Raw genomic sequence first — 14,819 nt, 5'->3', positions numbered from 1 at the left:
GCAGGAGATAACTGTTATATATTGTAGTAATTTTTTCTTATGTAAACTTGTTAATGAGATCTTTAAAAGGTCACTGCAGTATTAGCCCCTTGCCCATCAAAGAATTTCTCATTTGATAAAGTTCAAAGTAGACTAGTTTCACAGGAAGCCAGTGCCACATCAGTATGTTACGAAGTCAAAATAAAGTCATGAAACGATAGGAATGTGTGTTCATAATTTATTCTCCTGTCATCTACTCAGTTGGAAATTTTTTTTTCCCTCATTGCGATTTGGTTAAACTTTTTTCTGAAGTCCTTAACTTTATGGAATTCTTTTGATTATTATACTGACTAAGCACTTTGAGTTTTGTTTTACATGTTTCCTTAAAATGTTACTTTCCCTTAGAAAGAGTTAAAATAAGCAGGAGGCAATTATTCTATAAAATCTGGACTGTTCAGCTTCATAATCTTCATAATTAACCTGATAAAGCAGCTCTGAGTATCCAGTACTACAGTCACTAATGTCACCTGTTTACTTTTTTAATGTTGTGACTAGAAAACTTAATATGACATATTTGGCTGGCATTATATTTCTGTTGGTCGTTGTTGTGCTTGGTATATGTTAGTTTCTGTAGGTTTGCCAGATTGTTCTAGGACGTTTCAACATACTAAAAAAATTAAAATAGTAATCATTTATTGTTCTATGTGTTCTCATTGCTATTTTTTTTGTTTTTCCAGTCTCTTGCTGCAGATCAGTTGCTGAAACTTATGAGTACTGTTGATCCCAAGTAAGGATTTTTTTCTTCTGTTTCCATTGGTGATAGAGATATAGTAATATCTAGAGAACAGGTATTTTATTTTTGATAGCTAAAAGAAAGTTTTCTCAAGGCATGCAATATGTAATCCTGTTTTCTAGAAAAAAGAAAAAATCCAGAGGTAAGCCCATCTATAAAGGGTTTTGTTTTGGAGTAATTATTGGTTCTTTGAAAATCATTGTAAATAGGTTAAACCAGGATGACAAAGAACTAAGTGTGTCTTTAGTTGATTCATTTAAAAAATTATACTGACTACCTACTATAAGCTTGTGCCTTCATAGCATTTATACTCAGAAAGTGAGACATTGTTTAACTATAGTAAAGCATGTGCATCCAACTAGAGGAAGTAAAGAGGTGCTATGGGAACTTATTACAAGGAGGAGAACTTAGTTCAAAGATCAAAGAGGCTAAGCCCTAGGGCAGGGGTCCTCAACCCCCAGGCCGTGGCCCGTACCGGTCCACAGCAGCCTGTTAGGAACCGGGCCGCACAGCAGGAGTTGAGTGGCAGGCGAGCGAGTGAAGCTTCATCTGCTGCTGCCCATCACTCTCATTACGCCTGGACCGTCCCCCCCCCACCCACACACGCCCCACACCCCTGTCCGTCCATGGAAAAATTGTCTTCCACAGAACTGGTCCCTGGGGCCAGGAAGGTTGGGGACCAACTGCCCTAGGGGATGAATAAGAGGAAGACAGAAGTGAGGGAAACACTAGCCCAGAGTAAAGGAGTAATACGTGTCACGTAATAACAGTCAACATCTTTTTAGGGGCTTTGAAATTTTCTTCATGCTGTAACTTACATTTCCTACCTGATAATATCACAAATTCATGAGATGTTTTCATTGGTAATTTCTTAGTATATTAAATCTGAGCTTAATGCTTCTTCTTAACTTGGTGAAAGTCACTGTCAGTAAGTGGGAGAGCATGTGGGGGAGGCAGGACAGACTCATTTGATGATAGTAGTTAGTGGCATTTTTTTTCTTAAAAATTATCAGGTAAAAATCCAAGTATCTACCACCCTGCTTATAAAAATATCACTAATATAGTTTTTTAAAACTCCCTGTGTACTCATTCTTGTTTACATTTCCCACTCTACCCACAAATAACTACCAGCCTCAACTGGGTGTCTACAGTATTTTTTCACTTTTATAAACCCTTAAGGTGTATCTTTAGCCTTTCCATTCAGGAATTTCATAAGTAATTTTGGTGTGCCATTGGCTTCTGCCTCAGTTTCTCCCCATCTGCAAGCTTAAAAGTAATTCTCTTCCCCAACAAAATTATGATGATGTAGAAAGTTTTTAAATCATATTAAGGAAGGTTCTGTTAATCAAAAATCTTTAGCATCAGCATATTCCCATGTACTAACATTTCTCAAAATGTGTATAGAAAGTTCATGGATGTTCAGCAAAATTAAATAGATTTTTTTTCTTATTCCACATATCTCTGAGTCTTTTAAAATGCAGGTGCCATTGTAAATATCCAAAGCTTACTATGCTATATATATATTACATACAATTTTATCAAAATTATTGTGGAGTTCCCCCCACACACTTTTTTTCAAGGAGTATCTTACTAAAATGATGATAGGAACATGTGTTTATTTGAAATGCTTTTGTACATTTTTAAATATTTCAGATGCAATTCTTGGTTCTGTTCCAGGTTGAATCATGTAGCTGCTGGTCTTGTTTCACCAAGTCTGAAATCAGATACCTCTAGTAAAGAAATAGAGGAAGCCATGAAGAGAGTACGAGAAGCACAGTCCCTAATTTCTGCTGCTATAGAACCAGGTAAAATAGGTTTATGCAATTATGTTTGGAAATTTGCTGAATAATAACTTCAGTCATTTTTAAAAATTTTTATTTTCCGTATTTTGATAAAAGGTCATTTAGTGCAGTGATTCTCATTTGGGAGTGGGTGGATGGTATGGGTAAGAGTTGTCACCCAGGCATATTTGGCAATATCTGGAGACAGTTGTCATGCTGCTACCAACTGCATCCGGTAGGTAGAGGGCCAGGGATATACTAAACATCCTACAGTGTACAAGCACCTCCCACTCCCTAAACAAAGAATTCTTCATTCTGAAACATGAGTGCCTAGGATTACCTAATGCTTCATGTGATATTTTGGTTGTTTTTAATTTATGAGGTGTTTTTTTTTTTTTTTTTGGTGATCTTTAATCATTTATGTTTGCCTAAGTTGGAGTAGCCTAATTGATTTCAGTCTTTTATTTGACCAAGAAAACCTACTAAAGATCTTCTGTTTATGCCATTTGTTTAAAGAAAAGCAAATATATTATTCTTTGCAGATTGTCTTTTTGAGGTGAAATGAATGGTTGTCCCATTATCTTCCTGCATGTATTTGTATCTTTGGTCCTAAATTTTTTTTTTCCCATTAAAAACAATGTTTTATTCATTTTTTCACTCTATTTCGTAATAAATGGGATGGTTTTTATTATACATAGTATTAGACAAGTAATTGTTAAGTATAATGGATAAATTAATACCAGATGCTTTATGTGTATTATCTCATTTAATCAACAAATTATTAAATAATTAGCCCAAGGTCATACGGCAAGCAGTAGGAACTTTTGATAGACAACTGGACCTGTACGACTCCCAAGCCAGAACACCATTTCTGTTTTCATTGAAAACTCATAACTGAAATGACTAAAATTGGTTTCTTTATGAATTTTTTTTGCCCCAAGCTTGTTAATTTATTAATAATGACATTCACAATAAATTGAATCCTATTAATGAAATGATCTAAATATAAAAGAGGAACTCAGTCTAACTTTGATAGTCCATATACGAAGAATGCAATGGCTGGATTTCTCTTTTATTATGTCCTAAATTAAAGGAGTAAGTTAAGGAGTTTATGTGTTATTTTAAAACTAGGAAATGGTGACAGATCTTTCTAGCTCTGCTCCCTGGACTTACGCAGTTTGAAAATGAGTGAGGAAGAAGGAGGACAGACAGATTAAAAAAAGCTAGCTTAGTAAAATCCAGTTCTGTCCCGGCAGTATAGTGAAAAGAGTTAATGAATGAGACTATTTATTTAGGAAAGGAGCATAGAGCTAAGTGATGAATGAAAGAAGGAACATTTTGCTGGACCAACGATTTTAAATGTTTATTTTATATTTTTATTATAAATGTATTTTTTAAACATTTTACACTTAAGTACTGGTTAGGGAGATGTTATTAAAACATAAACATGTAAAGATTAGAGGTTTAATCTGGGTGAATGGTAGCTATATTGGGGGAAGTAGAACCTAGGAATGGAAAAAGGGACTCATGATTTAGAAATCTCTAAAGGGTAAAGAATGAGAAAGGTAATTATTTTCATAGATTGTTTTATGGATGACACTTGACAGCCTCCTAAGTCTGGCAAATGAAAATAGTCAAAGGAACCTTTAGCTGCCTGAATTTAAGAATTTTGTATTAAAGCTGAAAATTAAGGTAAATTCTAAGAATAACTCCTGAATGGGAATAATCTTCCTGCTTGATGATGTCTAAAGCCAGATTCCTTTTCTTTTAAATCCAGATAAGAAAGAAGAAAAACGAAGGCACTCGAGGTCAAGATCACGTTCTAGGAGGAGGAGGACTCCCTCATCTTCTAGGCACAGGTTATTAGATTGATTGCTTTTTGGTAATAAGTTGTAGCTTAAACAAAGATAATTTCTCTGTGTGTCACATCTGCTTATCTCTTAACCTAATTAGCTCCTGGTTAAAGTGGTTTTGGTAACTACTGCTATTAGCAGAGTATGAGAATAAGTGTTCACACATACATAAATGGAGAAAAGATATGGATGATGGATACTTTAAAACCCCCAAAAATCCAGGGTTAGGAGGAAGCCGCTGGGATTTGAGCACTAAAATGAATTAGTACTATGGAAAGAACACTGGACTTGAAACTTTTAACTTGAGTTCTAGTTCTGACTTTTCACTGGACTTCTGAGAGTTTGAACATGGAATGTCGTCATGCAGCCTGCAGATTACCATCTAAAGCTTGAATATTTGCAGATGACAACTTGTTATCCTTTTTTGAGATTGTTCTTTGTATTATTGGACAAATCACATGATAGTACCTATTATTCTTTATCCTACCTAGAGAAAGACTAGGCAATTTAAAAGGACCAGTGTATTTTCTTTTTCACATGACATTCCTGTGTAAGTTTGTAAGTGTCTCTCTAGCCTAGTGGCTCTCAAACTTGCTGGTATTAAGACCTCTATACTTGTAGAAAATTTGAGTACTCCGATGAGCTTTTGTTTATGTGGGTTATATCTATCAGTGTTGGCCGTAATAAAATTTGAAACCATCATCTGAAATAACAATAGTAAACCCATTTATATTAATTTAGCTTTGAAACAAAACTTTTCCAGAAAAATTAAAAGAATGGCTTTGTTTTAAATCTTTGCAAATCTCTTAAACCTTTGACTTACTAGAAGACATGAACAGGATTCTGCATTCAACTTATTGCAGAATATTTTGGTTAATATTTGTAGAAAATCTTACACAAATACATAGTGAGAAGAGGGAAAAGTAATTTTATAGTCTTTTCAGGTAATTGGGAATAGTATTCTTTGATATAATACCAAAACTTAACAAGAGTACTTTCTTAAAAGATAGTAGTAATATGGAATCTGAAACCATAATAGTGAACCCTTTTATATTTTGCTACTTTAAAATCTGTTGATCTTTCTTACACCTTGATGGATCTTTTTCCCAGGCATGCTTTTATACAATTATGCATTGGTGGTTCGGAAAATGATTGATTTATTGCATTATGCAAGTTTTCAAATGTTGACACATTTTGTTACACAAGATCAAAAAATGAGTTGGTAATATCACCACATCTCATCGGTAAACCCTTTTAAAGTGTTAGGAAGCTGTCAAGTTCACAACGGTGTGTTCGAGTTTTCCACAATTTAATTTTCTCTTGAAAGCTCAAATTTTATTATTGGCAACAAATTTGTTTTCCTTGAAATGATAAACCTTACTCATTTCCCATGAAAGTGTTGTACCAAATACCCAAGTCTGAACAACCATGGTTTGTCACTTGTTCTTTCAGGTAAAGATGATGTTTCATGGCAAAAGCAATTAGGTGAGCTCACACTCAGTCACACAGGTGTCTTCCCTGATACAGTCATTGAACTATTAAGTATCAAGTGATTTATGCATACTACCCATTTTGTTGCACAGAATATTGCTGAAGGGACTAGATTTAATATTACTAGTCAATAATACTATTACTCTAATATTACTCAAGGGACTAGATTTAATAAAATTAATAGTTTTTACTGGCTTTATCAAAGACATCCTTAGTGAAAATGGCAAGGTTTTGTTTTTTTTTTTCTTTCTTTTTACTGCAAGTGCATACTACAAATGCCAGTGAAGAATACAGTAGATAATAGGGAGGTTCAGTTGCCACTACCTTGATTTGTAATAAGGAGATGCCAGCACTTGTACACCACCATTGCTTTTGCACGATTAGTGCAAATGTCACAGTGGAAAAGGCAAATAATAACTTGTTATTATTTTGGGAAAAAAAAAAAATAGACGGACCCCATAACATTGTTAAGTCATTTCTTAGACTGTGTCTTAGTCCATTCGGCTGCTATAACAGAATACGTGGCTTATAAACAATAGAAATATACTTCTCACAGTGCTGGAAGCTGGGAAGTTCAAGATCAAGGTGTCAGCAAATTTGATGTCTGGTGAGGACCTGCTTCCTCATTTATAGTTTGCTGTCTCTTCACTGTGTCCTCACACAGGGGAATGGACCAGGGGGGTCTTCTGAGACTTCTTTCATATGGGCCTTAATCCTATTTATGAAAGCTGCACCTTCATAACCTAGTCACCTCCCAAAGGCCACTACCTCATAATGTCATCACATTGGGTATTCGGTTTTGCATAAGAATTTTGGGAGGACACAAACATTCAGTCTGTAGCAGAATGTTACAGGGTGGTTTTGTCTGGTGTATCTGTCACCCACCTTCCCCCAGCCCATCTCATTCTTAAAGATGTCTTTCAAAAACCCAAATCTAGGGCTTCCCTGGTGGCGCAGTGGTTGAGAGTCCGCCTGCCGATGCAGGGGACACGGGTTCGTGCCCCGGTCCGGGAAGATCCCACATGCCGCGGAGCAGCTAGGCCCGTGAGCCATGGCTGCTGAGCCTGCACGTCTGGAGCCTGTGCTCCGCAACAGGAGAGGCCACAACAGTGAGAGGCCTGCGTACCGCAAAAAAAAAAAAACACCCAAATCCAGAACATGTCACAGCTCTATGAAACCTTTAGAAGCTCCTGTTGTCTTAAGAAGTCAACACATAAAACCTTAGAATGGTGTCCAAGGATCTTTACTATTCATCTTGGTTTAATCTTTCCACACTTGTCAATTGCCACTCCAAAATAGCTAACCTCATTATTAATATTTGTTATGGTGATCTGTGATTAGTGATCTTTGATGTTGTTACTATTGCAAAAAGATTACGGCTCACTGAAAGCTCAGGTGATGTTTAGCAATCTTTGGCAACATTTTTAATTAAATTACGTACACTGTTTCCTAGACATAATGCTATTGCACACTTCACAGACTATAGTATAGTATAAAACATAACTTTTATATGCACTGGGAAACCAAAAATTCATTGTGACTCACTTTATTGCGATACTCAGTTTATTGCAGTGGTCTGGGAGCAAACTCAGTATCTCTGAGCTGTGCCTGTACTTAGAATCCTAACCTTCCAGGACAGTTGCTCTCATAGCTTAGTTTAACACTTAAAAAGACTTAAAAAGGAGAACATATATCTTTTTCCTTTGTACATAACAGGGACATGCTAAGGCTTTCAAATACTAATTTTAATTATGACCAATGGGAAATTACAATGAAACATTTATTTCCCTGAACAAAGTGCTTTTGAACACTTGTAGTTATGCCTCATAACAGAAAGATAAATATTATGAGTTGTAGTATTTTAAGCATCTTGGTATATAAAAAGACCATTACGTTCAATAAGCTTTTTACGTATTTAGATACATAATATGATAATCTATATTTTTCTAATTTTTAAAAGCTTATGTAAACTGTGATTGAAGTGGCTCTGCAGTGCAATGCTGTTGAAAAATAACTGTTTCAGCAGCGTAATAAATTGATTGATGTAATAGCTCTGCTTATTAGATTTTTTAAACTATTTTATATTATTAATCACTTTGTTTAGAAGGAAACCTATAAGAACGCACTTATGATTTTTTCCTACAACTATTTTTTTCTATATACATTAGAGGTAGGTTAAATGTGTAACAGCTTTGCTGAGATGATTTTTGACTTAAATTTTTGTTAAAGCCAGAATTCTCAAAAGATGAACAATACTTAATTCTAATAGCATCAATTTTGTTTTTCCAGAATTTTTTAAAATTCTTAATAAGAAAGTGATGGTTCTGATATTTTAATAGGGTCAGTATTTCACTCAAAATATTTTAGTAGTACCTTTTACTAGTTAGACACTGTAGTAGTTGCTCAGGGGTACAGTGGTGAATAAGATAGACATATATACCCCTTGTCCTTATGGAGCTTAGAAAAAGGTAGGTAAGCATTACATGAAAATTTCCTAGGATATAGACATGTTATTGAGAGGGATTGCTTTAGTAGATAGTTTCAAATATGGTCAAAAATAAGAGATGAGCAAAACATAAAGTTATTGAATTTGATGAGACACTGCTACTGATGGGTTTTGAAACAGCTGTTCTAGAGAATGATGGCAATACTATGTTAGCACATTAGTAAAAGAGGGAGTCAGTATATAATATATATGTCTACAGTAAGGCACTGAGCTGGGCTTTATAATTTCAACTATTCTGTGATGGAGGTGCTATTGTTTTTCTTAGCTGAAGTAATAGGCTCAAAGAGGTTAAATAATGAATGCTCTCAGTTAACTGGCTTATAAATGAGATTTGAACACAAATCTTTTACATTACTAAAATGTCCATCCTTTGGCACTTTGAAAAAGTAAAAGCAAAAAGTTTAAATTGTATTTGAAGTTTTCCATGGAAAGAGGTTGAATGGTCCACCAGAAATTAAATGACCAAGTCTAAGCAAAGAACTGCAATTTATTTTCAATTATTCTTAAAATAGGAAGGAATAAAATATAGGAAGGAGGATCAAAGAACATCAAAAGGTTAATTGCACTTAACCTTTTAGAGAAAGTATGGGGGGCAGGGTGGTATGTGGTAGGCACAGAGAAACATCTCTTACGTGGCAGGAAAGAGATGATGTAATGTTGAGGACACATAAGAGTAGAAAAGGCAGTTTGTACTGAGTTGTATATATCTGTATCATGCTTGCATTACTTGGATTTCTCTTAAACTGTAAATCGAAGAAGTGGAATATATTTCAGAGAACAACAATTGGAAATCATAGAAGGCAACACATATATGGTTTCCATTTTTTAAGTGGGAAGAATAATGGTAGCTACTTTATTAGGTTTATTATGAGGGTAAATGAGTTAGTATTTGTAAAGCATGTAGAAGCATGTAGTGGGCATAAATAAGTATTCGATAAGTAGTAAATGGGTTTAACTTGCAATAGTGAGGTATCAAATAAGGTGTACTAGCAAAAATGCTGTGTAATTGCAAAATGATGCAAATGAGTCAGATATTTTTTGATTTCCTTCTTTCTCTAGCAGTATATTTAAGTTTGGAGTTGTAGTTTCAATGGGCAAAGTAGGATTGGTTTGACAGGTTGAACAAAAGATTAAAAGGTGAGGAATTCGAGGTGTTAAAAGGTATTTACTAATTTCTAGGATATCAAAGATGTTGTTGTGTGGAATAAATAAATAATGGCAGGAAATTACCCTCACTTACTGATGGCTAGTCCACATGTCTGAATCTTTTGTCTGATGCTTATATGAAATAGTCAGAAACAGAGCTAGTCTTTTTCCATTTACATACACGTGTTTGCTTCCTTTTACATTATAAGGCGGTCAAGAAGCAGATCAAGAAGGCGATCACATTCTAAGTCAAGGAGTAGACGACGATCCAAAAGTCCAAGACGGAGAAGATCTCATTCCAGAGAGCGGGGTAGAAGGTCAAGGAGCACATCAAAAAACAGGTACAGTGAAAAAATATTAACAAACACTGAGTGGGAAGACAAATTTTAGGGTTCCCAACACCCTCAAATATTGCTGCTTTAATGACAGAGAAGAGGTTATGATAGAAGATAGGACTATAATGAGGGAGAAACTGTTGGAGGAGTCTGACATTGTTTTCTTGTGCTCCTTCATAAACTTGAAATTTCTACTTACAGCTGAAGGCCTAGATAAAATTTCTTTGTAGTAAAAATTCTTAGCGGTTTCTACTGCCTGTTTTCATTTCCTCTTTTCCATTCAACCATTACTAAGGATTTAGTGTTACCAGCCACATCTCTTGGTATGCCAAAGGTTTATGGCAGACAGTCATGCCTTCCTAATTCATCTTTATATACCTCATCGTGAGCACCTTTGTAAATATGAATTCAGTATTGCTATATTCCAGAGACTGAACCATACTTAACAGTCTTATCCCATGGTTTGGAGACCAGTAGAGAATTAAAGTGTGAGGATTCATTAAAAAAGACATCCCCACCTTAACATTGTATTTCAACTTAAACATGCATTCAGTAATTTGTTTTTTCATATAGGGCCAAACTGTTTGAAATTAGGCCTAGTCTTGAGTAATACATACCAAATCACTTTCTTTTCATTTAAACCACCTTTAAAAGTGTTGAGAACTCTGTTACTTGGAAATACCTAGATTTTTTCCCCCCATTTTTAGTTGTCACACAATACAATTTCACAACACTTAATTTTTAACAAATGTCCTTTATCTCTTTCTAAAATATTTGCCTTAATTTTCTAGAAGCAGCCCTATATTTTATACTACTTTACACATTTATATATTTAATTATGTAACTAAAATAGTAAGGATCACAGGGAGGGGGCAACAAAATGGGTAAGCATATAACTCAAGTGGGGACAGAGGTTCTGGGATAGCTTTACTGAGTGAGTGTTCAGCCTCTAACGAGGCTTTTACTCATGTTTTAGAGTTAGTCATCTCTTAATTCAGTCAGTCAATCAAACAAACAAGCTTACTTAATGAAACATCTCTTATACAAAGCAATTAGGCATTCCTTCCCTCAAGGAACTTCCTTTATACTAGGAGAGAGATTAATGTAATTACAAAGGAAGGGCCATTGTTAGGGATGTTGGAAGAGATTTATTGAGAGGTGACTCTTGAGTATTGAATTCTGGTAGATTTGACTGGACTCGGCATGATTTCAGGTAGAGAGTTTACAAAGTTAGCATGAATTCTTGAAATAGCAAGTATTTTGGTATAGAAGGACCAGGAAATGAGGTCAGGAAAGTTAAGGAGACAGATCACCATAGAAGGCTTTGTTCACACTAAGGGGTTTGCGGCTGATCCAGGAGGCAACAGGAATGAATTGAAAAGTGATGAGCAGGGAATTAATATTTTCAGGTTTGTACTTTGAAAGATTTCTGATAGGGGGTATAACATTAATTTGTGGAAAACATGACTGGGGCCACTTAAGGGACTATTAAAGTAATCTGGGAATTCGATGATAAAGACTTGACTTGAATGAATAGAGAGGATAACTGATGGAGCAGGATGAGCAAAGATGGGAGGGAATGAAATACAGAATATAGGGTGGGATTAGTCTAGAACAACTGAAGAGATACTTTAATCTCTAAGATTATAGGATAGTTGAAAATAGGTGTGTGTATATGAGTATAAGGATATAAGGGACATATATATGTTATAAGTATGTATATATTTTACCTTTTGCCTAGAATCTTGGGGCGAAAAACTGCTATGGGGAATAAAAGTAAACTTAGAAGAATCTGTAAAAAGATTTTAGAGTTGAGGCCTGGTTGTAGTACCAGTCCATTTTGAAGTTTTTTTTCTAAAAGCATTGAATAGCCCAGAATATATAGCAGCAGGGAAAAAGTTAGAAGGTTGGCTTCATCCATGAAGAGTTTACATCGGGTGTGTGCTTGGAAAGAAAAACTTAGCAGTAGTGACAGGGTTTTGGCCTGTCAGTAAAGGATTTAGAGCCAGGGTCGGTTGGGAAACTGGTACTTAGCTGAGAGAAAAACAGAGTGTTGAGGAGCCTAGAGAAAATTATTTAAACTATTAGCATTTATCACCAGACATACTAAGAAACTGGCCAACATCCTTGTTCTCTTGCCACATAGTCTGCTTTGCTCTTGGAGAGAAGTTTTATGTGGAATACCAGGAAAATAGGATTTATAAAATTTGTTTACCACAAATACGCCACTTGAGTTACTTTTTTTTTTTTAAGTTTGTATCAGAATGACAAAATTTAAGAATCAGATTAGATTTCACTGTACTTTTGTTTTTATTTATAGTTTGATAGAAATATGTATTAGTTGAATCTTCTAATACATTCATAAATTGTTTTCATTTATTAGAGACAAAAAGAAAGAAGACAAAGAAAAGAAACGTTCCAAAACACCACCAAAAAGTTACAGCACAGCCAGACGTTCCAGAAGTGCAAGCAGGTAGGGTGGCATTATGAATTCTTGGCATTTTTTTAAGCTTTCATTTTTTTAAGCTTTGTTTGCAAGACTGTCAATAGGCTGTGAACATGGAATGTTTTCCAGTACATAGCTACATACTTCAGTGGTGAAGTTTTTTTAAAGGCAATTTGTGAAGAATAACCTAAAGTTCATTTTTCTTTTAATGTTTTATGGTGTAGAGTGTATTTAAAATAATGTGGGAATTCAGCAGAGGTCAGTTTTTATGTTTGCTATATGCATTTCAGATCATAATTTGAATTGTTTGTGTGGGTTTTTTTCCCCTAAACATCTAAGTTTTAATGGCTAAAGTATACTGCATTATCACATTAAATTCATTTTATCATAGTAAGTTATGTTTAAAATATCTACATGTTAATACTTAAAATAATTTTTTCCCATACATCGTGGTTCATTGATAAAATAATTGGAGGCAATGCAAGTTCTGATTTGTGTCATTCTCAGAGTAGTAATTCTGTCTTTAACCTGCTGTAGTGAAAATTCAGTGTTGCAAACTTTCTCCTCAGAAAATATGTTTTTCACATTTAACATGGAATTCATATGATAGTAGTAAGGGCTGGCCATACTTAATTCCATTTTCTTCCAATCTTTTGTTTTTTGTTTTGTTTTTTACTTTTTATTTTATTTTAAAATTTTTATTGGAGTATAGTTGATTTACAATGTTGTGTTAGTTTCAGGTGTACAGCAAAGTGAATCAGTTATACATATACACATGTCCACTCTTTTTTTAGATTCTTTCCCCATATAGGCCATTACAGAGTACTGACTAGAGTTCCCTGTGCTATACAATAGGTTCTTATTACTTATCTGTTTTATATATAGTAGTGTGTATATGTCAGTCCCAGTAACATTTTCTTGACATTGTTCATTTTCCATTAAGCAAAAGTAAAGGGTCATTGTACTTTTTTTACACAGTAAGGAAATAATTCTCCTTCAAATGTTAGGACTCCTAGCATCGCTAAGAATCCTTAAATCTTTTACCACAGACACAGATGAGGCTTAGTTCTCTCAAATTTAAAGCTGTTGAATTTCTCAGCAAATCATTTTCTTCCAGTCTTGTTTACACATTTTACTGCAGTGTTTGTTTTCTTAATCTTGATTAAATTCACTTAGGAGGCTCACATTGTATATAAGTATTAACTCAAAATGGATAAAAGACTTAAAAGCCAAAACTAAAATCCTATTAGAAGAAAATATTTAAGTTAACTTTCATGACCTTGTATTTGGCAGTGATTCCTTAGATATGACAAAAAGCATAAGCAACAAAAGAGAAATAAATAAGTTAGGGATAATGAAAAAAACTTCTTTTGTTTCAAAGAACACTCAGAACGTAAAGACAGCTGTCAGAGTGGTAGAAAAATAATGTTTCCAATAATGGACTTGTATCTAGAATATATAAAAAACTGTTACAGCTCAATCTTAGAAGGAATGTAAACTTGTGCAGCTGCATTGGAAAACAGTTTGGCAATTCCTAAAGAAATTAAACAGAGAGAGTTTTTTGACACAGCAGTTTTGCTCCCAGTGATATGCCCAACAGAAACAAAAACATGTTGGCACAAAAACTTGTATATGGATATTCTTGGCAACATTATTCAAAACCAAAAAGTCCACCCAAATATCCACTAACATGGGTAAACAAAGTTGTACCTTCCATATGATAGATTATTATTCAGCAGTAAAAAGGAACCAAAGTACTGATAACATGTTACAATATGCATGAACCTTGAAAACATGCCAGGTGAAAGAAGCTAGACACAAAAGACCACATATTGTATGATTTTATTCATATGAAATGTCCAGAATGGATAAATCTATAACAACAAAGTAGATCAGCGGTTGGAGTGTGAGAGCTAAAGGATATGGGGTTTCTTTTCAAGGTGCTGAATATTTTCTTTAAAAAGATACATATAAATATATAAAAAAAGAAAGTTAAACCAGATATAAGTGCTCAAGGAAATGCCAGAGTAGGTCTGAGGTGGCAAGGGGGCATAAAAGATGGGATGTGCAATATGTATTTTCTTGCCTTAAAAACTGGAGTTATATTGTTTGCCTGTTTCTTTTTTTTTTTTTTTTTTTTGCGGTACGCGGGCCTCTTACTGTTGTGGCCTCTCCTGTTGCAGAGCACAGGCTCCGGATGCGCAGGCCCAGCAGCCATGGCTCACGGGCCCAGCTGCTCCGCGGCATGTGGGATCCTCCCAGACTGGGGTACGAACCCGTGTCCCCTGCATCGGCAGGTGGACTCTCAACCACTGTGCCACCAGGGAAGCCCTGCCTGTTTCTTTATTTAATGGATTTATTCATATAAGCACCTTATCCTATTTGAAGCATTTTTAAATTATGGCATATTCTATACATTTTTATTGTTTGCCACTGTACTACAGTCTATCATAGGGCACAGAAATACAATATAAAAAACACCTTTTCCG

At 34.9% G+C, this 14,819-nt stretch overlaps 1 protein-coding gene across 4 annotated transcripts in view; it reads left to right on the top strand.

The window, feature by feature from the left end:
* The window catches only part of SRSF11 (serine and arginine rich splicing factor 11), a 45,997-nt gene that overhangs the window by 25,873 nt on the left and 5,305 nt on the right, over positions 1-14,819 (top strand). For all 4 annotated transcript variants that reach the window (XM_007104396.4, XM_024119697.3, XM_024119698.3 and 1 more), the window contains 5 exons: positions 717-766; positions 2,450-2,577; positions 4,331-4,412; positions 9,759-9,890; positions 12,268-12,357. In XM_007104396.4, the coding sequence (XP_007104458.2) occupies positions 717-766; positions 2,450-2,577; positions 4,331-4,412; positions 9,759-9,890; positions 12,268-12,357 (482 nt within the window). The remainder of the gene's footprint in view (positions 1-716; positions 767-2,449; positions 2,578-4,330; positions 4,413-9,758; positions 9,891-12,267; positions 12,358-14,819) is intronic.

This window comes from Physeter macrocephalus, chromosome 4, assembly GCF_002837175.3.
Source record: "Physeter macrocephalus isolate SW-GA chromosome 4, ASM283717v5, whole genome shotgun sequence".
Classification (NCBI taxonomy): domain Eukaryota; kingdom Metazoa; phylum Chordata; class Mammalia; order Artiodactyla; family Physeteridae; genus Physeter; species Physeter macrocephalus.
This window is presented reverse-complemented; position numbering and strand designations above follow the sequence as displayed.